This window comes from Heterocephalus glaber, unplaced genomic scaffold (assembly GCF_053883595.1).
Source record: "Heterocephalus glaber isolate CG9 unplaced genomic scaffold, H.glaber_assembly_v1.0 deba00001472, whole genome shotgun sequence".
NCBI classification, from domain to species: Eukaryota; Metazoa; Chordata; class Mammalia; order Rodentia; family Bathyergidae; genus Heterocephalus; species Heterocephalus glaber.
This window is the reverse complement of record NW_028258315.1, coordinates 9,602,201-9,627,242: the sequence shown is the minus strand read 5'-3', so window position 1 is coordinate 9,627,242 and position 25,042 is coordinate 9,602,201. Positions and strand designations below refer to the sequence as shown.

The 25,042-nt window shown below is 36.7% G+C and overlaps 1 protein-coding gene across 1 annotated transcript in view; it reads left to right on the top strand.

The window, feature by feature from the left end:
• Positions 1-25,042, top strand: part of LOC101715907 (uncharacterized) — a 497,493-nt gene that overhangs the window by 254,175 nt on the left and 218,276 nt on the right. The window contains 3 exon segments of the mRNA XM_087182557.1: positions 1,943-2,081; positions 2,084-2,181; positions 4,747-4,957. Of these exon segments, the coding sequence (XP_087038683.1) occupies positions 1,943-2,081; positions 2,084-2,181; positions 4,747-4,957 (448 nt within the window).

The following is a 25,042-nucleotide window of genomic DNA, read 5'->3' as shown; positions in this document are numbered from 1 at the left end:
AAGTCCTAAGATAAATAAATAATTGTAATGCACATTTTGCGTTTTTACATTTACTAAGTTGATAATTATGCCCACTCTATGAGGAAAATACTTACAACTCTTATTTTTTTGAGGGAACTCAAATACAACTTAAATACAAAAATAAAAACTTAAATACAAAATACAAATCTAAATAAAAAGCAAAAAGTGACTTGCCCAACAGTAAAACAAAATTAATAATAGAATTTTCATTACTGGCCAAATTCTTACTTCTACTTTGAATGTATTGCTGAACAAGACCAGTTTAGTAGAAGAAGAGAACTAGTTTTCACTTCTAAACGCAGGGATAAAAATAGTTGAAATTATTGCTATTAGCATCAGGTCTGTTTTATTTTTAAATGATGGCCCAAAGAGATTTTTGACTCCATTTCTCTTTCTCTTCCTCATTCAGTTTTGATTCTCTTATCACAAGTGTTACTCACAGCCAACTAGCCAAATGAAAAGTATGGCTTGATTAAGGATCTCCTTTGTCACTAATTTGTGCCTAATGTTTTTAGCTTTCCCATGGGCTGTTGTAGAAAATGGTAAATCTGGTTTAAATGAAACCTGATCCTGTTAATGGTTTAATAGCAGCTGCCATAGGGTTATGGGAGTTTTCAACAGATGCCTCTGTTTCATTTTATTCTTAAACTAAGTCTTGAGATTATTTACGTAAATCATACAAAATATATTCACACAATTTTGGATAAACATATTGGAATAGAATGTTAGAAAGTCCCTATCTTTGTCCATTTAAAATTATTCACACAAAATTTAAAAAGAAAGTGCAGTGTATAATTTAAAAAAAATAAAAGAATACTCCTGGTTTGATTTTTCTTAGATTTTTTAAAAGGCTAAAGAATAGGCTCCATCTCTACACCTGGACATTTGAGTAATGGCTTGGCCAATCTAAAAATTTCACTTGTCTTTATACTTAGTGGTATTTATTTAGCACTGAAAAATTGCACATATAGTGATGTGCATTACAGTGTCAACTGAAATAAACAGAGTAGTCACAAAATTAAGTAGGACTCCATTTTTTTCTTCAAGTGATCATTAAAAGTAGGATTCGTTTTTCTGGAATATAGAAGTTAGTTCAGTTACTTTTCATACGGCACTTATTCATGCAAAGCACTTCGGCTGAATAGATGTATGATGCAAACATGAATGATAAGCTTATCAGTGACCATAATGGAATATAGAAATAGTTGTAGTCTTTGTTTTCTGTTAAATTGTAATATGTGAAACGTTATAATTTAAAACCAATATAAGTTAACTGGGCTTATGGTTCTGGATGCTGAGAAGTCAAAGAACATGACACTGGCATCTGGTGAGAGCCTTCCTGCTATGTCCTAACGTAGAGAGCTTCACATAGCAAAACAAAGCATGTGTGCTAGGTGTGTTCTTTCTTCTGCTTTATATAAAGCCACTAGTGCCATCATGGGGACCTCTCCCAGTGACCTCATCCAATTCTAATCACTTCCTGAAGGCTTCTCCTCCAATACCACTAATATATGGATTCAAGGTTTGAGTTTCCAGCATATGAACTTTTGGGGAGACAGATTCAAGTATCTATAACAATAATAGATGTACCAGCTCAGGCAAAGAGGACTGAAAATACTGAAGGCCATGTTAATTAACATACTACAGTCTTGATTTCTAAGACTCACAGAGTGTAGAATCTTGAACTGTCAGGGCTAAATTTGTCTTGTTTCAATCACTTTTTCATGATGGTGTGATTATTTAAGTATCTGGGGCTGGAAGGGTTATTTATATAAATTCATGTGATGGTGAGTTTTCAAGGGCCAACAACAGAAGAACAGAACAACTTTCTACTTCTAAATTGTCTATAGGCATCACCTAATACCATGTGTTTCTAAAAATACAGGCACCTCAATATTCCCTTGTCTTACTATCTTTCTAGGGTCTCCCTCAAAGAAAAGATGTGAAACCTGGCATGGCTTTCCTCTTTGAACTGTTTCTCCTTCGTGGGACGTATGCTTGCCTTGACCAGGCAGTGGGCTGGGCAGCCTTTCCTTTGTGTGATAACAACTTGTGTCCTGTTCTCGAGGACATTATGAACAGAAACTCAGCAATTTCAGAAAAATTGAAGATTTGATTTGCTTGGACTGGGACCACTGGCTGTGCAGTCTCTATTTTCAGGTTTGTAATATGTTTTTGTAAGTGGAAAAGATTTTAATTTTTTGCCAAAGTTGCTTTTTTGTAGCCTTTAACTTCCTTTCATGCAACTGAAAATTTTGTTGTTTCACAAAATGTCAAAAGTAATTATATCTTAGTACTGGTTTCTGATATTATAGATTAAATTGATAAGTAAAAATAAGGAATAAAATTCTAGAGTTAATGGGAAAGTTAAAGATAATACAGTTTTCTGGGTTGTGAATGGGCCAGAACTGCCACCTCTGGCCCCCAATTCAGAGCTCACGGTCTGTTGCTCCAGTCTATAATCTGCAAATTCATCTCAGCATAGTATTGGCCAAAGCTACTTACCGAGCTGCTATTGTGTGTTGGACACTTCCTGTTCCAGTATATAGAAGAGCTAAGACCTCTGCCCTCTGGACTCTTGCCATATGAGGTACACATATGTTCATGCAAAAGATAACTAATGACCCACATTTCCACCAGACTTGAGCAGCATCACAAAGCTCTCTCCCTTGACCTTGCCACATCAAAGCATGCTCATTGGTCTACCTCAGGTCTTTAAAGCAAACTAACTTGCACCAACTCCATTTATTTGTATATATTTGTTACTCTGTGTATTTTCTCATTGATCTTTTAACAGACATAATGTTGGCCAAATTCCTTCTAGGCAAACACCATTGAGGATCCAGAAAAGAAAATGGCAGTATATGTTCAGTACAAAGCACTCAAACACAATTGTAGTCTGATTTTGTCCTATATGTCCAAATGTGTCCTTCCTGATTTATTTTTTCCAGGTTGCCAATATCATAAAGTACCATGAATTGTTCTTTCTTGCTTACAAATTTTATTTTCTAGCCATTCATCCATCCATCTATCTATCGATATTAAAAATAAAGGCATAAGAGGAAGCAAATTTTAGCATAGTGAATATGAAAGGCATACATAACTTTTAGCTAACTCACTAATTATTACTTAAAATTCAGTGTTTTATAAGTTACGGGAAAATAAATACTAATTTTGTTTCATAAAAGACAATGCATATAATACTGGTACTAATCATAAAGCCTATTTATATTTGAGATGAAATCAAGAAATGAAGATTTAACATTTACAAGATTAAAATCTTATTTTTAAAACAGCATTAGAATAATTTGATCAAAATCTACTTGAATTTGAAGACTAAAATTTTCTCTTTTTCTTCTGACTTCTTATTTTAAAATAATCTTTGTGGAAAAAAACTAATGTTATAATTTATCTGTAGGGCTTGGCAGACCTTTACCATTTCAGATGAATGTAATTGTCCATTAACATTCTTGATAGACAATATTAGGACTTTTCTCCTTCTGTATATTTTATGAAGGGGGAGTCTTATTAATAAAATAATAGCATTATGCAAGATATAGTTTTTCTTAGGGGCTGGGGGTGTAGATCAGTGGTACAGTGTTTTGAAGTCCTGGGTTCAATCTTTAACATCGCAAACTAAAAATAAAGTTATAAGAGGCATGATTTTCTGATTAAAAGACACAATAAGCAGAAATATAGATGCTTTCTTTCATGAGGATGAAAACAAAACTTTTTACCTGAAAATTTCATTTTTCTTTTATGTGAAATCCTAACATATGTAGATTTTCCCAATGTGAGTTTTCTCAAATGCAACAATTTCTGATTAAGTAAATGCTGAGTTGCTCACAAAAGAATAACTTAGACTTGGAAAGAGAAAAATAGTGTAGAGCACATGATGGAATAGAAAAAGCGGTTTTTGCAATTCAGGCTTGGAAGAGATGAAAGGAAACAAGGGAACCCAAGTAAATTCGGATCACCGGTCAGTCGTGGGAGGGGGCTTCCATTGTCAGAGAGGTAGTGGTAGAGTGAGGACACCTTGCCTCCCCGTGGCCTCTCCTGTGTCGTCAGGGACTGAACCCAGGCCAACGATGTGAGGAGGAGGCTGGCAGACAGCTTGTATTCCGCTCCCAGGGCACATGTGGAAGGACTTAAGAGGGAAAATGAAGCAAGCAAGACCACCTATAACTCTTTCCCAGGAATCTTTTCCTTTCACTTCCTCGCTTTTCGGAGTGTTTGGTTTCTTGTGTCATAGATTATCCTCCCCGAACCAGTTTATTGTTAAAATTTTAACCATAGGGTAAAGTGGAAAAAGGGCATGATGGACACCCATTTACTCACCACTGGAGAATACAGTCTTGACATTTCTCTTTCAACGTGAAAGTGTTACTTCTTGGAGATAGTAAATACTGCATGAATATTTACTCGTTTCATCCAGTATAAATGTTACCCAAATAGTGTTATTTTAAAAAAAGAAATTTCAAAAAAAATGAAAACAAGACTCCTCAAATAGAGCATGTAGCAAAAGCTGAAGCAAATATATAAATTAATTAATGCAAAAAATTTCACTCATTCTTTCTAACACAACCAAACAAACTTTAAAGGTCTGAAATACTGAAATCATTATTTACTTTTTAGATTTATCAAACTGTCACAATGTTCCTGAGAAAAGCTAACAATGCATGTCATATCTTCCAAAGTTTCAATGACACATCTATCTCTTAACAGGTAATCAAACTTCCTTGGCATTTGGATGATCTGAAACTGCATGAAAGTCATATTCGGCTTTCCCCTGAGTTTTCTGTGTGTTTAATGGCTGAAGCAGAGAAAGCAAAATTAGATATGGACAACCCAGCTGGCCTCTCAGGGAAAGAAACCCAGGAAAACATTTGTATGTCAATGGAGCATGGAGCTGAGTCTGCCTTACCCTCTCCTCAGGGTTAGTTGATTTGTTTTGGTTCACATTCGATTGCTAATATTTCAAATTGTACTTATATATTAAATTAAGAAGTATTAATTGGTTTATTAATGTGTTATCTATACCAAGGTATTTCAAGAGAATGTGACTGTTAACAAAAAAATCAGTTTTCATGGGTAGGGGATTTAGCTCAGTGATTTCGCCGCCTGCTGTGCAAGTGCAAGGACCTGAGTTCGATCCCCGGTACCAAAACCAACAACAACAACAAAAAAAAAAAAAAGAAAAAAGAAAATTAGTTTTCATGTTATACTGTTTATTGCATAAGTAAATATAAAATTGTTTCATTGAAACACAAGCTCCTTCATAGCCTATTGCTCTTAGAATTTTTGTAGGTATTTTTTTGTGTGTGGGTAGGGGGATAATTTTACACTCTTTGGTTCTTATTTCTAAATTGTCATCTTTCTTGTATGTTCTTGACAGTGATAACCAAAAAATGAACCCGAGAGATAAACTATTCTCAGAAAAAGTTGTCCATTAAGAGTATATTTTATAGAGCTTTGTTTTTTGACTGCCTTTATTAAGCACTAAGAAGCAAATACAGTTTTTAAATACTCAATTTACAAAAGTTCTAATTTAAAGAAGAGATACATTAGCAAGTATTATCTTTTGTACTAAAGAATTATTTCCTTTAGAAAATGACTCACAAGTTTCTTTAACAGAGTGGATACCTTACTGGTGCATAAGAAACATAGCAATAGTAGGGGATAGATTGGCAGTTATTGCAGTAATATTCATAACAGAATCATGCCTGCACTGGAAGTATCACTAGTAACAAGCCCTGTAGTAATCACTTTATTTTTGAAATTGCCAAATATTTTATTTATATGTATGGAAGTAACATAACTTTCACAGTGCTCAGTCACTGCTTTGCCAGTTCTTCCTACCCTTCCATATCTGCTTCATTATATGTTTTCTGTGAAACATTTGCATTTTATATATAATGAAAGCCTTCTTTAACCTTCTCTCTGATTCCATTCTCAACTCTGACTAATTATTGATCATTTCCATTTATATTTTATTTGAAAATTCATCTTAGTTTAAATGTGTGTGTGCGTGTGTGTGTGTGTGTGTGTGTGTGTGTGTGTGTGTGTTTTAAGGTAGGGATTCATACCAGGGCCTCACACATGCAAAGCTGAGCTCTGCTCCCAAGCCTCTATGTTTATTTCTTCATATATATGTAATTGTAAGCAATGTATAATATCATTTATGTTTTTAAAGTTTATGTGAATATATTCTACTTGAATATACTTTTGCAACTTTTATTTTCCCTTAACATCATCTTTGAGATGCTTTCTCTTTACCTATTTCTAGTTTATTTTGTTGTTTTATAGAATATTTTGTGTAATATAATACAATTCATTTGTTCTTACTATTTATGTTGCTTCTAGCTATGTTCTATTTTAAGCCAGACCACAATGATTATTTACCTCTTTATCTTTGCTGGGGATGGAACCCAGAGCCCCTGCAGCCTAAGCATTTGCTGTGTCTCTGAGCTGTACCCTTCTGCCCCGTGATGACTATTCTTGTTCATACCCTCCTTGTGCAAAAGGGTGAGAATTTCACCAGACTATAAATACCCCGGATAGGAATCCCCGAATCATGTTACTTTGGAAATTTATAGCACAGTGGCACATTGCTAACCCTGTGCTGAGAGCTGTGTAGAAATATTGCCACACTCAGCAATGCGTTTTATTGTCAGGCTTTTAACGTTTGCCAGTTCAGTTTCAAGGAAATGATATCTCTGTGTTTCAGTTAGAATTTTCCTAAATAAAAGTAAATTTGAGCATTTTTTCACCATTTATTTTTGTTTACTGTTAGGTTTTACCTTCTGTGAAGGGCCTATTTCTATATTTTGTTCAGTTTTCCTTCGAGTCAGTTTTTTCTCATTGATCTGTAAGAATTCTGGTGTCTTCCTCTTAAGGTGAAATGAATCATGGGCAACACTTATTTTCAGATTCAATGTTTGACTGTTATCTGAATGTTTTATTGTTATTGATTTTTCAATCATTTTATTTTAATTTACTTTTTTAGAAATTTATTAACTGAGTCATAGTATCATATTATCTTTTTAATTTTAAATTTTATTTCCTTCTGTTATTGAAAAGGGCTGGGGATTTAGCTCAGTGGCACGTCACCTGCCTTGCAAGCGCAAGGTCCTGAGTTTGCTCCCCAGTATCAAAACCCCAAAAAATTATTGAACAGGCAATACACTTATATTATTCAAAATAAAATTTGCCTCCTACCCTTACTAAGGGTAAGTTTCCTTATTTTCCCTGGAGAAAATCGATGTCTTTTGTATATTTTTCAATAGATGTATTATGTGTCTCCAAGAACATACATAAAAATACTATTATAATTTTGAAATACCACCAAAATTTAACTATATTCCCTTTTTTATTTCTAATACTGATTAATTCTTGTCTTCTATACTTTTCTGTTTTAGTTGGGCTTGAGTTTTGCTTTGTCTTTCTTTTTTTTTTGGTACCAGGGATTGAACTTGGGTCCTTGCACTTGTGGGGCAGGTGGCAGAACCATTGAGCTAAATCCCTGGCCCTTTTTCTTTCAATTTTTAAATATGTAGTTGTTATATTTGCCTTTATTGAATCTATCTTCTGATTTTTTGCTTTATTTTTTGTGTATTTCTCCTCTTAAATTTTCAATTTTCTTACTGCTATTTTCTTCAGATTTTATCAAGGGTTAAATTTTAATTTAATTTAAAATCTGTTATGTGCATATATACATATGATTGTTATAGTTTTGAGAATTTTTTAATACCAATATAGTCTTCTTCTATTTGTTTATCAAAACTTTTGAATTTATATTCCATTTTTTCTGCTATTAGTACTATTACCTGAATTATTCTTTTAGTAAGTATTCATCTATTGTATAGTTTGGGTATTTTTTAGTTAGTAGCATAACTCTGAGTTTTTAAAATTTAAGACAAGTAGATAATATGTTTTTTAATAGATGTACTAATCAACTTTTCATTACTACAAAAAATCCCTGAGATAATAAACTCAGAACTGTCTTATTTTGACTCACAGTTTGGAAGGTTTCAATCCATGATCAGTTGACCTGTTACTTTGGCCTTGTGATGGCTGTTCATGGCAGAAGTGGGCAAAGGAACAAAATACCTCACTTTGTGGCTAGAAAATGAAAAGAGAGGGAGAGGAAGGGATTTCCAGAATCCCTTCAAGAGGAGGCCTCTAGCTGCCTAAATCCTCTCACTATATTCCACTTTCTAAAATTTCGACTGCCTCCCAAGAGCACTGAGCTGATGACCAAGCCTTGACACATCGACCTTTGGAGAATATTTAAGATTCAAACTACAGCTTACCTTTAAGGTTTTTGTGATTCTTTGTACTACTGTATTCGTAATCATAAATGACATCTTATTTGCCACTTTATGTCTTTGCTGATAAAAAATTCTTTTCTGAATTTTTCTTCAACCAAAAATAACTATTTTTGTTTAACATAACTTTCTTTTTGTTTGTAATGTATAGATTCCATTAAATACTTCAGAGGTTATCCTTAATTTTCTTATCTACATATTTAACTGCAAATTATCTTAAAGAATAAAAGCTGGTTCCATAGTTCCTTTCTCTTCCTTGATGTGACAAGGACTTTTTCAGTACATTGCCCAATGAATGCCTCCTTCTACTCTCACTGTTGTTGGCTTCAGTTTCATGTTTTTAGTAAACACAAAGTTTAAAAGGTATTCTTTTTACTCTTAATAGAAGATTAATTTATAGACAGATTCAACCAATATCTGTGCTTTGTAATATTTTAAATTTAGCATGTCTTCACTTTGGTCTCATTTTTCTTGCTGAAGTAAATCTTTAGCAATTCATTTAGAGTTTGGACCTTTCTTATTGTTGTATGTCAGAAAGAGTTTTGATAGTTTACCTACACTTTTGATAGATCATTAATCCATGTAGAACATTCTAAGGTAGGAATAGATTTTCCTGACTCTTTTCTGCATTTTTTCTTGTATCTAATGTGGCTGATCAGAAATCATTATTAAATGGGCAGCCACTGAAGTATCTCAAAAAAGAGTGATGTTTTTCAATTTCTATTTTCTACCAGGTAGTTTTTCAGGAGGGTTTATTTGGGAAAGGAATGTCTAGAAATAGTTGAGTTAGGAAAAGTTTAGAGTAGTGCAAACAATAGAAAAGGGACTCTATTAGGGTAGAGATAGCAGTGAAGTTGGAGAAAAAAATGAAATTTATTGAGTATTAAAGAGATGCAATAGAGTGGCTATAAAAATAAACTGGCTCTGTTGACCGATTGGCTTTGGGTGGTGAGGGTTAAAAAAAGGATAATCCCTAAACTTTGGACATGGGTGGATGTAGCTATCATCATAAGTTTCCTTTTGTTCCTTTTGGGTTTGAGGTTTCTATATTATATAGGTATCTAAATGGAAATGCAAATGGACATGACAGAAGAGACAGAAGGTCGGGAGGGAGAATACGTTCACAAAGCAGCACGGACATAGATAGAGATTCCAGTTAAAACCACTAAGCAGTGGAGTGCAACATGGGAGGATGTATGGAGTATTCATAGTGCTGCACTGACAGCACAGAAGAAGGATGTTGCCTCCTGCCATTCTGGTCTGATCCGAGGCCTACACTATTCCACCAAACTTCTGTCTTCCTGTTTTGTTCCATTCACTGGGAAACATATCACTTCATAGAGAGTGATAAACAGAGCTTAAATGATGACTGGAGTTTTTCAGTTACTGTGGAGATCATACCTTGTTGGGCCAAGTAAAACTCTACTGACTGCCAGTTTCAACTCCGAGGATCCCCACTTCCCTAAAAGGTAGATTCATTGTAGGTCCTGGGCTTCCTTATCTACTTTATCTGCTTCCTTGTGACTAAGCCAAGATTACCTGGTAACAACTACTGAGATACTACACCTTCCAGACAAAAGTATATCATTTTATAGATTAATGTGTACTTGGAAATGGTATGTTGAAATTTCACTCACACAATACATAAATATCAAATTATATGTCACTGTTTTTTTTTTTTTCAACCCCCCCACCCCCTTCTCTTCTCTTTTCTTTTTTTTTTTTTTTCTGATTTAAAAAATTTTTATTGGTAACATTTAGGTGTACAATACAATGACACTCATCATTGGAAATTGGCACCTTTACATAGTCTCTCTTGGTTCTTATTTTTTCCCCATTCCCCCACCCTCCCTTCAACCCCTCCATCCCTCCCTATTTACAAAGACTTTGTTTCCATTTTTCCATTTCCTCATATTAATTCCATTCCCTTCTTTCCTTTCCCCTACCCCTTCCACTTTCCCTTCCCCTTTGCCCCTTTTCTTCCTATTTCACATTATCTATTATACCTTTTAGTCCTTATCTACACTTTCAGTTTCTCACACTAGAGCAACTATTCGGTATTTACACGTGTGTCCTATTTATTTCACTTAAGAGTATCGCCTCAATGTGCATCCATTTAACAATAAATGTCTCTAATTTCTCATTCTTTTTAAAAATGTTAAATGTATAACTTTATTATCATTCACTAAACATACACATATACAAAAATTAAAATTATTCAAAGAAAAGCAATACAAGGGAAAAAACTATAATAATATTCAAATATGATAGAACTCAACCAAAGCAAAACTGAAAAGTACTTAAACATTTTTCCATATAATTTAAAAAAAATCTCAAGGATTAACAAGACATCAAAGGATGTGATTTGGGGCTGGGGATTTAGCTCAGTGGTTCCGGCGCCTGCCTCGCAAGCGCAAGGTCCTGAGTTTGATCTCTGGCACCAAAAGAAAAAAAAAAAAAATCGAAGGATGTGATTTGCTTTAGAAAGATTTTCAAAACTAATATTGAACAAATAGTGGTATAAAAAAATTCTAATTAGCTAGTAGACTCCACAAAGGCCACATTTTTTAAAATTTAAATTTCAATACAGTCATGTGACATGTGATGGAACTGTAATCTGGGAAATATGTTATTAGGCAATTTCATCTGTGTCTATCGCAAAGTACCACACAGAGTGCCAACTTCTAAGTGCAAACTGAGAAGGTATATGTCAATCATCTGGGATGGCCCCTTGATATTATCCAAATACACAGTTAAACACGAGACACATGAGGCTACCACTGGCATAGCAGCACACTGTTTTACAGTAAACTCTTTTATATAAGTAGGATTATGCTCTAAAGGGTGAAAAGCACAGCATGTTATGATAAGTACCTAAAACAGTAACAGTCATTTATCATACTATCGAGTACTGTGTACTCTACATAGTTGTATGTGCTTCTTCTGGAAGCACACCCTTCTCTCCTTTGATCTCAGTGACTCTTCCTTCCCAACCCACTGGTGAGCTCCAGCCTAGTCTCTATCTACATCTCTTCCTATAGTTTTAAACACAATCTATATATGGATTCTTTCCAGATTCCAGCCTGTAACTCTGTTCTCTCCCCTTCCCCTCCTGCCACCTCTACCCCTTTGAACCGTTTCATCCTATTTCAATTATGAATTATTTGTTTTAATCATTTTAATCCTTATGTATACTTTTAGTTTCTCACACTAGAGAAACTATTTGGTATTTAAACACGTGTGTCCTTTTTATTTCACTTAAGAGGATGGCCTCAATATCCATCCATTTAGCTATAAATGTCTCTAGTGTCTCATTCTTTATGGCTCAGTAGTACTCCATTTTATAAAAAAAACACATCTTTATCCAGTTTCCAGTTGATGGACACTTGGGCTGTTTCCAAGCTTTAGCAATTACAAACTGTGCCGCTACAAACACGGGTGCACATATATAGCTGTGGATTGATTCTTTTAATTCTTTTGGGAAGATATCCAGCAATGGAATAGCGGGGTCAAATGGGACCTCCAGTCCTAGTTCTTTGAGGTATCTCCACACTGATTTCCACAGAGCTTGCACCAGTCTACACTCCCACCAGCAGTGGAGCAGGGTTCCTCTTTCCCCACAGCCCCACCAGCATTTGTTGTTGGTTGATTTCATAATAGCAGCCATTCTTTCTGGAGTGAGGTGGAATCTCAGTGTTGTTTTCATTTCCATCTCTCAAATGACCAGTGATGTTGAACATTTTTTCATGTATTTATTTGCTATTTCTACTTTGTCTGAGAAATATTTGTTCATTTCAGTTGCCCATTTTTGGATTGGGTCTTTAAATTTGGGAGGTCTGATTTTTTAAAGTTCTTTATAGATTCTAGATAGTAGACCTTTGTCTGAGGAACAGCAGGTAAAAATTTTTTCCCACATTGTGGGTTGTCTCTTCACACTGTTGGTCATTTCTCTTGCTGTGCAGAAGCTTTTTAATAAGAAGAGACCCCACTTGTTGATTGTTTGTGCTAGTTCATGGGCAACTGAGGTTTTGTGCATAAAATGTTCTGCTACACCAATGTCTTCAAGAGTTCTACCTAACCTCTGTTCCAGCCGGTTCAGCGTTTCTGTTTCAATATTTAGATCTTTCTTCCATTTTGATTTTAATTTAGTGCATGGTGAGAGATAGGTCTAGTTTTAATCTTTGGCAAATTGAAACCCAATTTTTCCAGCACCATTTATTAAAGAGGCTATCTTTCCTCCAGTGAGGGTGTTTGGCTCCTTTGTCAATGATGAGGTGGCTGAGTGTGTCTGACGTTATTTCTGCATCTTCTAATCAGTTCCACTGGTCCTCAGGTCTGTTTCTTTTCCAGTACCATGCTGTTTTTATCACAGTAGCTTTGTAGTATAGTTTCAAGTTGCGGATTGTGATAGCCCCTGCCATGTCTCTGTTGCCTAGAATTGCTTTTGCTATTTTAGGTTCCAAATGAATTTTTGGATTGTTTTCTCAAAGTCCTTGAAGTATGCTGCTGGGATTTCAATTGGGATTGCACTGAATCTATATAGTAGTTTTGGAAGTATGGCCATTTTCACTATGTTGATCCTTCCTTCCCAGGAGCAAGGGATGTCTTTCCATTTTCTGATATCACCTTCAATCTCTTCTCAGAGTGCTCAAGTTTTCAGAGAAGAGCTCTTTGATTTCTTTTGTTAGGTTGATTCCTAGATATTTCAGTTTTTTTGCATTATCGATTATTCATTCTAATCAATGGTACATTGTAGGTATACAATATAATGACATTCATCATTAGAAATTTGCACCTTTACATAGCCTCTCTTGGTTCTTATTTTTCACCTTTGCCCAGCCCTCCCTTCAACCCCTCCATTCTTATTTACAAAGATTTTGTTCCTATTTTTCCATTTTCTCATATTAATCCCATTCCCTTCTGTCCTTTCCCCTAGCCCTCCCACTTCCTTCCCATTTGCACCTTTTCTTCCTATTTGACATTATCTATTATACATTTAGTCCTTATTTACATTTTCAGTTTCTCACACCAGAGAAACTATTTGGTATTTATTCATGTGTGTCCTATTTATTTCACTTAAGAGTATTGCCTCAATGTGCATCCACTTAGCTATAAATGTCTCTAATTTCTCATTTTTTATGGCTGAGTAGTACTCCATTTTATAAAAAAATCACATTTTCTTTATCCAGTCTCCAGTTGATGGGCATTTGGGCTGTTTCCAAGTTTTAACTATCACAAACTGTGCTGCTATGAACATGGGCACACATATATCACTGTGGTATGATTCTTTTAATTCTTTGGGGAACATCCCCAGCAGTGGACTAGCAGGGTCAAATGGGACTTCCAGTCCTAGTTCTTTGAGGTATCTCCATACTGATTTCCACAGTGGTTGCACCAGTCTACACTCCCACCAGCAGTGGAGCAGGGTTCCTCTTTCCCCACAGCCCTGCCAGCATTTATTATTGGTTGATTTCATGATAGCAGCCATTCTTTCTGGAATGAAGTGGAATCTCAGTGTTGTTTGCATTTGCATCTCTCGAATGATCAGTGATGTTGAACATTTTTTCATGTATTTATTTGCTATTTCTACTTCTTTGTCTGAGAAATGTCTGTTAGTTCCAGATGCCCATTTTTGGATTGGGTCTTTAAATTTGGGAGGTCTGATCTTTTTAAGTTCTTTATAGATTCAAGATAGTAGACCTTTGTCTGAGAAAGAGCATGTGAAGATTTTCTCCCACTCTGTGGGTTGTCACTTCACACTGCTGGTGGTTTCTCTTGCTGTGCAGAAGCCTTTTAATAAGAAGAGATCCCACTTGTTGATTGTTTGTGCTAGTTCACTGGCAACTGAGGTTTTGTTCATAAAATCTTTTCCTACACCGATGTCTTCAAGGGTTCTACCTAACCTCTGTTCCAACTGGTTCAGAGTTTCTATTTTAATATTTAGATCTTGAATCCATTTTGATTTTAGTTTAGTGCATGATGAGAGATACAGGTCTAGTTTTAATCTTTGGCAAGTTGAAGCCCAATTTTTCCAGCACCATTTAATAAAGAGGCTATCTTTCCTCCAGTGAGGGTGTTTGGCTCCTTTATCAAAGATGAGATGGCTGAGTGTGTCTGGCGTTGTTTCTGCATCTTCTAATCTGTTCCACTGGTCCTCAAGTCTGTTTCTTTGCCAGTACCATGCTGTTTTTATCACAGTAGCTTTGTAGTATAGTTGCAAGTTGCGGATTTTGATACCCCCTGCCATGTATCTGTTACCTAGAATTGCTTTTACTATTCTGGGTCTCTTCTTGTTCCAAATGAATTTTTGGATTGTTTTCTCAAGGTCCATGAAGTATGCTGCTGGGATCTCAATTGGAATTGCTTTAAAACTATATAGCAGTTTTGGAAGTATGGCTATTTTCACTATATGAATCCTTCCTATCCAGGAGCAGGGGATGTCTGTCCATTTGCTGATATCATCTTCAATCTCTCTTTTCAGAGTGCTGTAGTTTTCAGAGAAGTGGTCTTTGATTTCTTTCATTAGGATGATTCCTAGGTATTTCAGTTTTTTGGATGCTATTGTGAAAGGAATTATTTGCCCTATTTCTCTCTCAGTGAGTCTGTCATTGGTGTAGAGGAAAGCTATTGATTTTTGTGTGTTGACCTTGTGACCAGCTACTTGATTGAATCTGGTTATTAAGTCTAGAAGACTTTTGGTGGAGTTCTTGGGGTCTTCTATATAGAGTATCATATCATCTGCAAATAATGACAATTTGACTTCTTCATTACCTATCTTTATTCCTTTTATTTCCTTCTCTTGTCAAATTGCTGTGGCTAATGTTTCCAGAACTATATTGAACAAGAGTGGTGATAGTGGACATCCTTGTCTTGTTCCTGATTGTAGTGCAAAGGATTTCAGTTTTTGACCATTTAGTATGATATTGGCTGTTGGTTTTTCATAGGTGGTTTCTATCAGTTTGAGGTAGAGACCATCTATCCCAATGTTTTGTAGGGTTTTTATCATAAATGCATGTTGGATTTTGTCAAATGCTTTTTCTGCATCTATGGAGATAATCATGTGGTTTTTGTCCTTGGCTCTATTGATATAGTGTATTCCATTAATTGATTTTCGTATATTGAACCATCCCTGCATCCCTGGGATGAATCCCACTTGGTCAGGGTGTGTGATCTTCTTAATGATCTTCTGCATTCTGTTTGCCATTATCTTATTAAAGATTTTTGCATCTATGTTCATTAGTGAGATTGGCCTATAGTTCTCTTTTTCAGTTGGGTCTTTCTCTGCTTTGGGGATCAAGGTGATGCTTGCTTCTGGGATCAAGGTGGTGCTTGCTTCCAGGAATGAATTTGGGAGTGTTGCTTCCCTTTCAATTTCATTGAAGAGTTTAAACAGTAGTGGCAGCAGTTCCTCTCTAAATGTCTTGTAGAATTCAGCAGTGAAGCCATCAGGGCCCAGGGTTTTCTTAGTTGATAAGTTTTTAATTACATTTTCAATTTCATTGGTTCATACTGGGTTGTTCAGAATTTTTTGGTCTTCTTCGTTCAACTTTGGTAATTCATATGTATCTAGGAATCTGTCCATTTCTTCTGTGTTGTGCATCTTATTGGCGTATAGGTTCTGGAAGTAGGTATTGATGATCCTCTGGATTTCTGCTGGGTCTGTTGGAATTTCACCCTTTTCATTCCTAATTCCATGGATTTGGGCCTTTTCTTTCCTTTTTCTGACAAGGTTGGCTAAAGGTTTGTCAATTTTGTTGATTCTTTTGAAGAACAAACTCTTTGCTTTGATTTTTTTATCATCCTCTTATTCTCCATTGCATTGATTTCTCCTCTGATCTTTATAATTTCCTCCCTTGTATGAGCTTTGGAGTTGTCCTGCTCTTCTTTTTCTAGAAGCTTGACGTTCAGCATCAGGTTGTTTAATTGGGCTCATTCTGTTTTCCTAACATGCATATTCACTGCTTTGAATTTCCCTCATAAGAGTGCTGTCCTTGTGTCTCATAGATTCAGATATGTTGTATTGTCATTGTCATTTTATTGAAGGAACTGTCTGATTTCTTCTTTAATTTCCTCTGTGACCCATTGGTTATTCAGAAGTGTGTTATTCAATTTCCATGTGTTTATGAAATTTTTTGAGTTTCTTTTGCTATGGATCTCCAATTTCATCACACTATGGTCTGATAATATACAGGGGATAACTTCAATTCCTTTGCACTTACTTAAACATGTTCTATGAGTGAGTGTGTGTTCTATTTTTGAGAATGACCCATGTGCAGCTGAGAAGAATGTGTATTCTGATTTTGTGGGGTGGAAGACTCTGTAAACATCTGTTAAGTTCATTTGTTCAAGAGTTCGATTGAGTTCTAGTATTTCATTACTTATTTTTAGTCCAGTTGATCTATCTCTTTGTGACAGTGGGGTGTTGAGTTCCCCCACTACAATTGTATTAGTGCATATATGACTTTTCATGTCCGTTAGTATTTGTTTTATATAGTTGGGTGCACTAGTGTTTGGTGCATAGATATTTATGATTGTCATCTCTTCCTTTGGATTCTTCCCTTTACAAGGATGTAGTGTCCTTCTTCATCTCTCTTAATCAGTGTTGGTTTGAAGTCTGCTTGATCTGCCAAGAGGATAGCTACTCCTGCTCTTTTGGGGGGGGTTCCTGTCTCATGGAGTATTGTTTTCCACACTTTAACTTTCAGTCTATGAGTTTCCTTTTGAATTAAGTGTATTTCTTGTATGCAGCATATTGTTGGATTTTGCTTCTTGACCCATTCTGCCAGTCTATTTCTTTTGATTGGTGAATTGAGACCATTAACATTGATGGTTATAACTGAAATGTATTGACTTGTCATTCCCATGACTTTTTCTTTTTGTTGGGTTCTTCCCCTTTTCATTCAATTTCTTGTCATGCCAGATGGGTTCATTCTGCTTTGGTTTCTGGGGTTGTGATCCTCCATGTCTGTTCCTAGGATATTGTGAAACATTCTTTGGAGTGCTGTTTTTGTATTCACGAAGTTCCTAAGGTGCTCTTTGTCATGAAAGTATCTTATTTCTCCATCCATTTTGAAAGATAGTTTTGCAGGGTACCTCAATCTGGGTTGGAGGCTGTTTTCTTTTAGGGCTTGGAATTTGTCACTCCAAGCTCTTCTTGCCTTGATGGTTTGTGTTGAGAAGTCTGCTGTGAGGCTGATGGGCTTTCCTTTGTATGTGATTTGTTTCTTTTCTCTGACTGCTTATAGTACTTTGTTCTTCTGTTGAGTTTCTGGAATCTTAACAATTATATGCCTATGTGTAGATTTTTTTTTGATCAAGGCTATTTGGAATCCTATCTGCCTCACTTATGTTTAGTCAGGCTCTTTTCCCCTGCTTGGGTAGTTTTCTGCCATTATTTCTGTGAAGAGATTTTTTATGTCATCTCCACTCTCTCCTGTTTCTTCATTGACTCCAATCCATCTTATGTTATTCTTCTTTGTATCATCTAGCAGCTGCTGGATTGATTTCTCATGTTCCCTTATAATTTTGAAGCAATTTTTCTTTTCCTGGTCACTAATTGCAATCTTGTCTTCTATATCTGAAATTCTGTCCTCACATTGGCTCATTCTGCTGTGTAGACTTTCAGTGGAGTTTTTCATCTCCTGGAAATCTATTTGCATCTGTTTTATGGATTCCATTTGTTTCTTATGTTGGGATTCCATCATGTTCCTGAGCTCCTCTCTAGATTTATTAATCATATCTTGCACTAGGGGCACAATTTCTCCTGTTATCTGAGAAATTATTTCTGATTTCATTTTTTCCAGATCCCCTTTTGTTGCCAGTTCAGTGGGTCCAGGTGGTTGAGTATCAGAGTGTTCCATCTCATTTCCCTTTGGGGTTGCTGTAGGTGATCTGGAAGTCTGGTTTTGAGACTTATTTACGTGTTTTCTCATTTTGACTGGGGTGGGGGGCTGTTATGCCCACACGGATTACCTCCTCTGAGTTGGGAGAGGTGGGACAGGGGCTGGGAACAGTGGTAGGGATGGTGACCCAAAAGCCCTTTCCTGTAGGCTTGGAGCAGTGGGAGGGATGGTGGCCGGGAAGCCCCTTCCTCTGGACCAGGAGCAGTGGGATGGCGGCCCAGATGCCCCTACCTCTGGGGCAGGAGTAGTGAAAGGGATGGTGTCCTGGAAGCCCCTTCCTCTGGGCCAGGAGCAGTGGGACAGAAGGTGGCCCAAAAGCCCTTTCCTCTGGGCTGGGAGCAACGGGAGGGATGGTGGCTGGGAAGCCCCTTCCTCTGGACCAGGAGCAGTGGGACTCAGTACCTTGGTCTGGTGGTCTGGTGTTGTCTGCGTCTTTGTAGTGTGGAACCAGGTGGCTGTCTGTCTGCAGTGGGGTGATTCGGCATCTTCCGTGTGACTCAGGACCTCGGTAGGGCATGCACAGACCTGCCTGTGTGCAGGGGGGCATTTTGGCGTCTTCCACGCGACTCAGGACCTCTGTCACTGGTTTTAATTAAATATTTGTGAAAATGAATTAGAATTGTGATACATGTTGAAATTAGATAATAAATGCCCGAGTTATAAATCAGCTTGGTCAAAGTGTATTGTTTCTCACAGCTCAGAACTTGGATTTGATTTCCTTGTAGCCAGAGAAGATAGGAGGTGACTGACCTCATGGTGTAGTTGTGGAGGTTGACAAATAGAACTAGTTACCGTCAAAAGGTAACTTTAAGCAATTTTTGTTAAAATTTTGTATGTTTTAGACTTAAAATTTTTAAAATGTAAATATCTGAGGTGATTAATAGTGAGTGTTAATATGCTTAGTGTGGCTCAGGGGAAAGTATGGGGCGGAGGTAGCAAATAAACAGAAGCCAGTTTGTCTGTCTCTAGAAAACCCTGCTACCATTTGTCTGTGAGCCTCCTACCAAGAAGCACCTTACTAGATGTGACACTTGGATCTTGGACTGACTAGCCTCCAAACTAACTGTAAGGAATGATTTTTTCTTTAATTACCTAGCCTCAAATTCCACTGAAGCAATAGAAAATGGGCTGAGACATTGGCTATCTCAGATGTAGGAGAAGAAAATATCTGTCTTTTCTGATGGTTGAAGATCATCCTCCTAAGATAGATAAAGCAAAAAAATACAAATGGAATGATTATGATTTCATTAGCTACAAAGGATAGAAAGCATGTCATTGATTGTTGGTGTATCAAGCTCAAAATTCAACTGTAAAACCACTATGTGTAACCCCATAAAAAAACGTACATTTGTAATGTATAGTTCTTTCTTTTTATTTTTTCAATGCTTCTGAATTAAGCATGGAGCTAAAAAATCTTATTTTTTGATTTTTTAACATTTGAGAAAGTGGGTTCTGACTTAACTAATATTTCAGTGTTACTGACATTTTAACCTAGTTTTAGGATACTGAGCCGATTAGAAGCAATTACTCTCAGAACATTTTCACCAGATCATTTTTGCTTTCTAGTTTTTCCTCAGGGTAATGTGGCTCTATTTTCCACACCTACTGCACTGTGCTATGAACTTGGATTTTAGAGTCTGTCCCCAGCTCCCCTTAAAAGGAGGACAGGTGGCACTCCAGGAACCATGAACATCACCACATCCAGTGAGAGAATGCAATATACCACAAGGCAGGGGATCTTATATGCTTTAGAAGAAGGTTTTCAAAAAAACTGATTATTCTTTTGCTCTGCTCTGTGCTTGGAGACTGATATAAGCTTCACATTCAAGGACTGCAGGAGGGGCCTTCTGCTCCTGTTCTGAACAGATTTATACAAAAGCAGAACATAAAAATCTCTTTTTGTACATATCTCTGCTCTTGCCTATATTTATTTATTTTTACTGGATGCTCCTAAGCATATTATTGGGAGTTAATATCCCCTGTGGGTTTGTTTTCTAATATTTCAGGGCTGTGATACAGTATGCTGTTTCTGCCACTGATATGTTGCTAAGAGATTTAATAATGGGTAAACAAACACAACATGTGGTAATTCATTTCAAATTAAAAGTTTATTAAACTCTGCCTTGATGACTTTCTGGGTATTTACAATTAAAGGAGCAAACCTGAGGGAAGTGGTGACCACGTGACATGTTCATGGTTGCCGCATTCCTGTCTGAAAAATGTGTTCACTCTCTTCCACAAGCTGTCCTGTATTGATAGGCTCCGTACATAACCTGTCGAATTCATTGCTGTCCCCTCACCAAGACAAAGTGAGTTTAACGTTCACTTGGACGCACACAGTTGTGTGCATTCACATGCAGTCACTCCCCCTCCCCCACATACATCTAAGTCTGATATTTTAAGCAGTGATCAGCCTTGCAAATAGAAGCATGCCTGAGGCCAGAGGGAAAATAGTTATAAAAGGCTTAAAGAAAAGACCTGTGGTACAACTTTTGCGTTTTTACCATCTTTTTAGCAGACACACAGAGAAATATTTATTATGGTGGATAATTTTGCTTTTCATTTTGATTATGTTCCAAGAACAATAGTCGCTGGCAGGGCTCATGTATGTTTTGTGTTGCAGAATTCAAGAGAATTTAATTGTGCGACCACAATGAACAAATCATGCAGTTAAATGCTGTGGGATTATAAACTGAACCACCACCCAGGGGCTTACTTGAGCCCCAGCCTACTGCAGGAGGAGATATACATATGTTCACAAGTCCAGTAGGTGATTGGAGGAGCTTTCAGCATTCTCTTACATAAGGGGACAGCAAGCATGCTGCGAGAGAATTCAGACTTGGAGAAGAAAGGAATGAGATGCACTTGAATAATAACAAAGATTTAGTTGTTAGATGAGAGGGGCAATTGTGGGAAATGTACATTGGTGAATCATATTTGTTCTCTAAACCAATCATCTTACCAATGAGATTCCTAAGGGAAAAGATCAGCTGCCTGGAACCCCTTCTGACTGATAATAAAGAAAACCATCTCAGTGAAATTCCATAACAGAGGTCATACATTGGATATTATATTCTTTGCTACTTCCCTTGTCGCTGGGACACACGACCCGACATCCATAAATTAAAGGATTAAAGGTTTATGTCAGCTCAGTTTGTAGAGGTTTCAGTCCATTTGGCTCCAAGGCAAGGTGTCATGGTGGAGAGGCATGGCAGAGGAACAGTGCCTTTATGACATGGTGTCAGGAAGCTGAGAGAGATGGAGGAAGGAGAGAGAGATGTACTCTCTAGACCACACCCTCAGTGACCCACCTTCGACCAGGCTTCAACTCTCAACATCACTTTTTACTATTATCTCATTAGTGGATTAACCCACTGATGTGTATCACATCCCCATGATCCACTCACCTCCCATGAGCACTTGAGGCTTGGTGGGGCATCTAGATATAAACCATAACAACTATCCTGTCAGATATTCTATATGCATAGACTCTGTTATATATATGTGTGTACATGGTAATTCTGTGATCAAATGTGTTAAGAAGCCAGTGTGGTATAGCAAAATAAGTTGAAATGAGTGGATTATAGATTCATGTGAAACATGTAGGTGGGTTCCAAGAAATAAATGACAGTTTTTGAGGCTCATGAGACTTGGAAAATGAATTGAGTCATAAGGAAAGACATAAAGATCATAGGCAATGGTATTTCTAGCTCAAAAAGTAATGTTTCCCTTGTCAGAGATAAGGAACATGTAAGAACAGGTCTCAGATAAAAGTTAACCAGTTGGTTTGGTCAAACTAAATTTAGTGTTGGGGGAATTAAGAAGACAATGACTAACTTGGAGTTGACAAAACTGGATTTAAGGCTCAGGACAAATATATCGGTGTCATTCCAATAGAGCCAAAAGCCACAGGAATGACTAAGTTTATTAGTGACGAAAGGAATGTGCCAAATCCTAGGAAACCTTATTGAAGGGACAGATGAAAGAAAAGGATGAAGGAAATTATAAAGAAATAATCTATAAAAGCAGTGGAAGAACCAAGAGTCAGCATGATGGAACCCAGGGAGGATACACTGGATGTCGGCTTTTTATGAATGTAGATAATTGGATGAGGTAAAACTTCTTTTTAAACTAATGCTTCCTCATGAATGATGGTAATATAGACACCATCAACTACATGAGGAAACAAGAAGCCACTATTGATTCCAGGTAGTCTCTGACTTAAAATGGTTTGAACTTTGTTTTATCAATTTTATGATGGCATGAAAGTGAGCCGCATTCAGTAGAAATAATTTTTTGAATGTTGAATTTTGATCTTTTCCTAGGCTGGTGATAAGCAGCCTAATCCTCTCATGATGCTGGGCAGCAGGATGGGACCACAGCTCCCAGGCACATGGTCACTAAGGGAAATGAGCAGTGCTCTACAGTGCGTGGTGTTGCTGGGTTTGATAGAGTATGTGTATATTAAATGCATTTTCAACTTAGGATTTTTAAATTTAGGATGGATGTGTGATAGGATATAACCTATTGTAAGTCTAGGAATATCTGCATTGCATATGTCACATACTGTATATGGAATTCCATTGATATTAAGTGGACTTTTCAGGATAAAAACAGGCCACCCAATCCTAGCTGGTATAAAAAAGTATTGTCACAGTTAAAACTAACCAAATGGTAATAAATCATGAAAGACATCTATTCATACTTAAGATATGTTTTCCCATATCTATGGTTTAACAAAGTTAATAAAGCAGTGTGTCTTTAAACTTGCCCACACAAATTAGTCTTCTGTGAAGCTTTTAACAAACACTGACGTCTGGACTCTCCTCGAGACTACAAGAGTCAAATTCTCTGAGGTCAGGGCCAACACATTAGTGCTCTTTAAAACCTCCTTCCAGAGATTCCAAGTTGCGAACCACTGATGTGAAGCTATTTATTGCCCTGATTTTCTTCAGTTCCTTGAAAAAGAGCATGATGATTTCCACTTTAGGGTATTCTTTCATGCTGTTCCATCTGGAAAAGTCTGTATCTACCACTAGCTTCAAACTTCTTCATAGAGAGGACCTAGCAGGTACTTCCATGGATGTATCTCGCTTCCTGTACTATCCTGTACTTCCTGGTTATTGCACATTCATTTGCATGGTTCTCCATCTAGATGACAAGCCACATATAGACCAAGTTGATGTGGTCCACTCCTGTGCCTGGCACATAGCAATTGCTTAAAAAGGATTTGTTGAATAAATGAGTAAGAATATAATCATTAGTAAATTAATATATTTCATACATTTTCCTGTTCCTGACACATAGAAATTACTTAATAAAGGATTTGTTGAATAAATGACTAAATTAATATATTCCATAAGCAACTGTGAACTAGCAAAGCCAAGAAATATATAATAATAATTTTCACTTGGCAATCACATTATGGTAGAGGGAATGGTTTTTCCATGGATGTAAAATGAATATAATAATAACTGAATCTTCTACTTTCATGTTTATAGGGAGAATCGAATAAGATAATTAATAAATATTAAATGACTCATTGATCTTTCAATGTGGTTTGATTATATCGTATCACCTGGAAGTGTTTCCTGTTACAAAGCAGGAATCAAGGGGACCTGCCCTCCCACAGAACCTAGAGCTGCTCCTGAAGGTCTCACTTCTATCTTCCCCCACTTCAGTGCCCCCATTTACTTGTTCCACACTTGGGCCATTATCCACAGGGAGACTTCAAACCCCAGGAAGGCAAGGATGTGTGTTTGCTTATAAATGTACTTACCACACCATAGGTTCTCAGTCAGTTCTTGCTGAATGAATAAATGAATATGTCTTTCAGTGCCATTCAGGCTCACCACCTCTTTTTGTGGGAATCAATCAAGCAGACAATATCTTTTTAATTCTTTAAAATTACATTTAGAAAAATTGACTTTTAAAGAGTATATAGTTCCATGAAATTTATCATTTGTAAGGATTTGTGTAACCACCACAATAATAAGAATAAAGAATCTCTTTTGTGCTGTGTTTTGTAAGTACATCCTTTTCCTCCTTGCACTCCACCTGTTTATTATGTCTGTAGTTTTGTCTTTTCAGAATATTCATACAGTTTGCAACTTTTGGTTGCAAGTGAGTTCTTTCAGTCAACATAAGGCCTTCTAATGCCATGTCTTTGAACTCTGTCCAACTTCAGTTCACAAAACTTCTGCTTTCTTCTGAAAATCTTACAATTTGTATTTAGATTGAGCCATTCTGTGTAAGGTTTTAATAAGGTTGGCTTCTGAATAGGTATGAAGTTTAGGTTAACATTCTTGGTTTTCAATTTTGCGTATGAATGTTCACTTGTTCCAACATAATTTGTTGATAGCATTATTCTTTCACTATTGAATTACCTTTGCACTTTTGTCAAAAATTAATTGGCCAACTTTCAGAATACAGGAATCAGTTTCCTCAACTTCCCTATTCCATCCCAGTGACTTATTTCTTTCAGTTCCTGGGCTCAAACTGTAAAAGGATTTTTTTAAAGCTCTTGTGACAATTCTCTCTCTCTCTCTCTCTCTCTCTCTCTCTCTCAACAGGGTTTGGCTATGTAGTTCAGGCTGGCCTCAAACTCACTATGTAGCCCAGAATCATGGTGATCCTCCTGCCTCAGCCTCCCCAGTGCTGGGATTACAGGCATGTGCCACCATGCCCAGCTCTTGTGACAATTCTTAAATGAAAAATCAAATGGTTACGCATGTATGATTCCATTTCAGTGACATACTAGGTGTCTTGGTGATAGGACTCCACCCAGTGTAT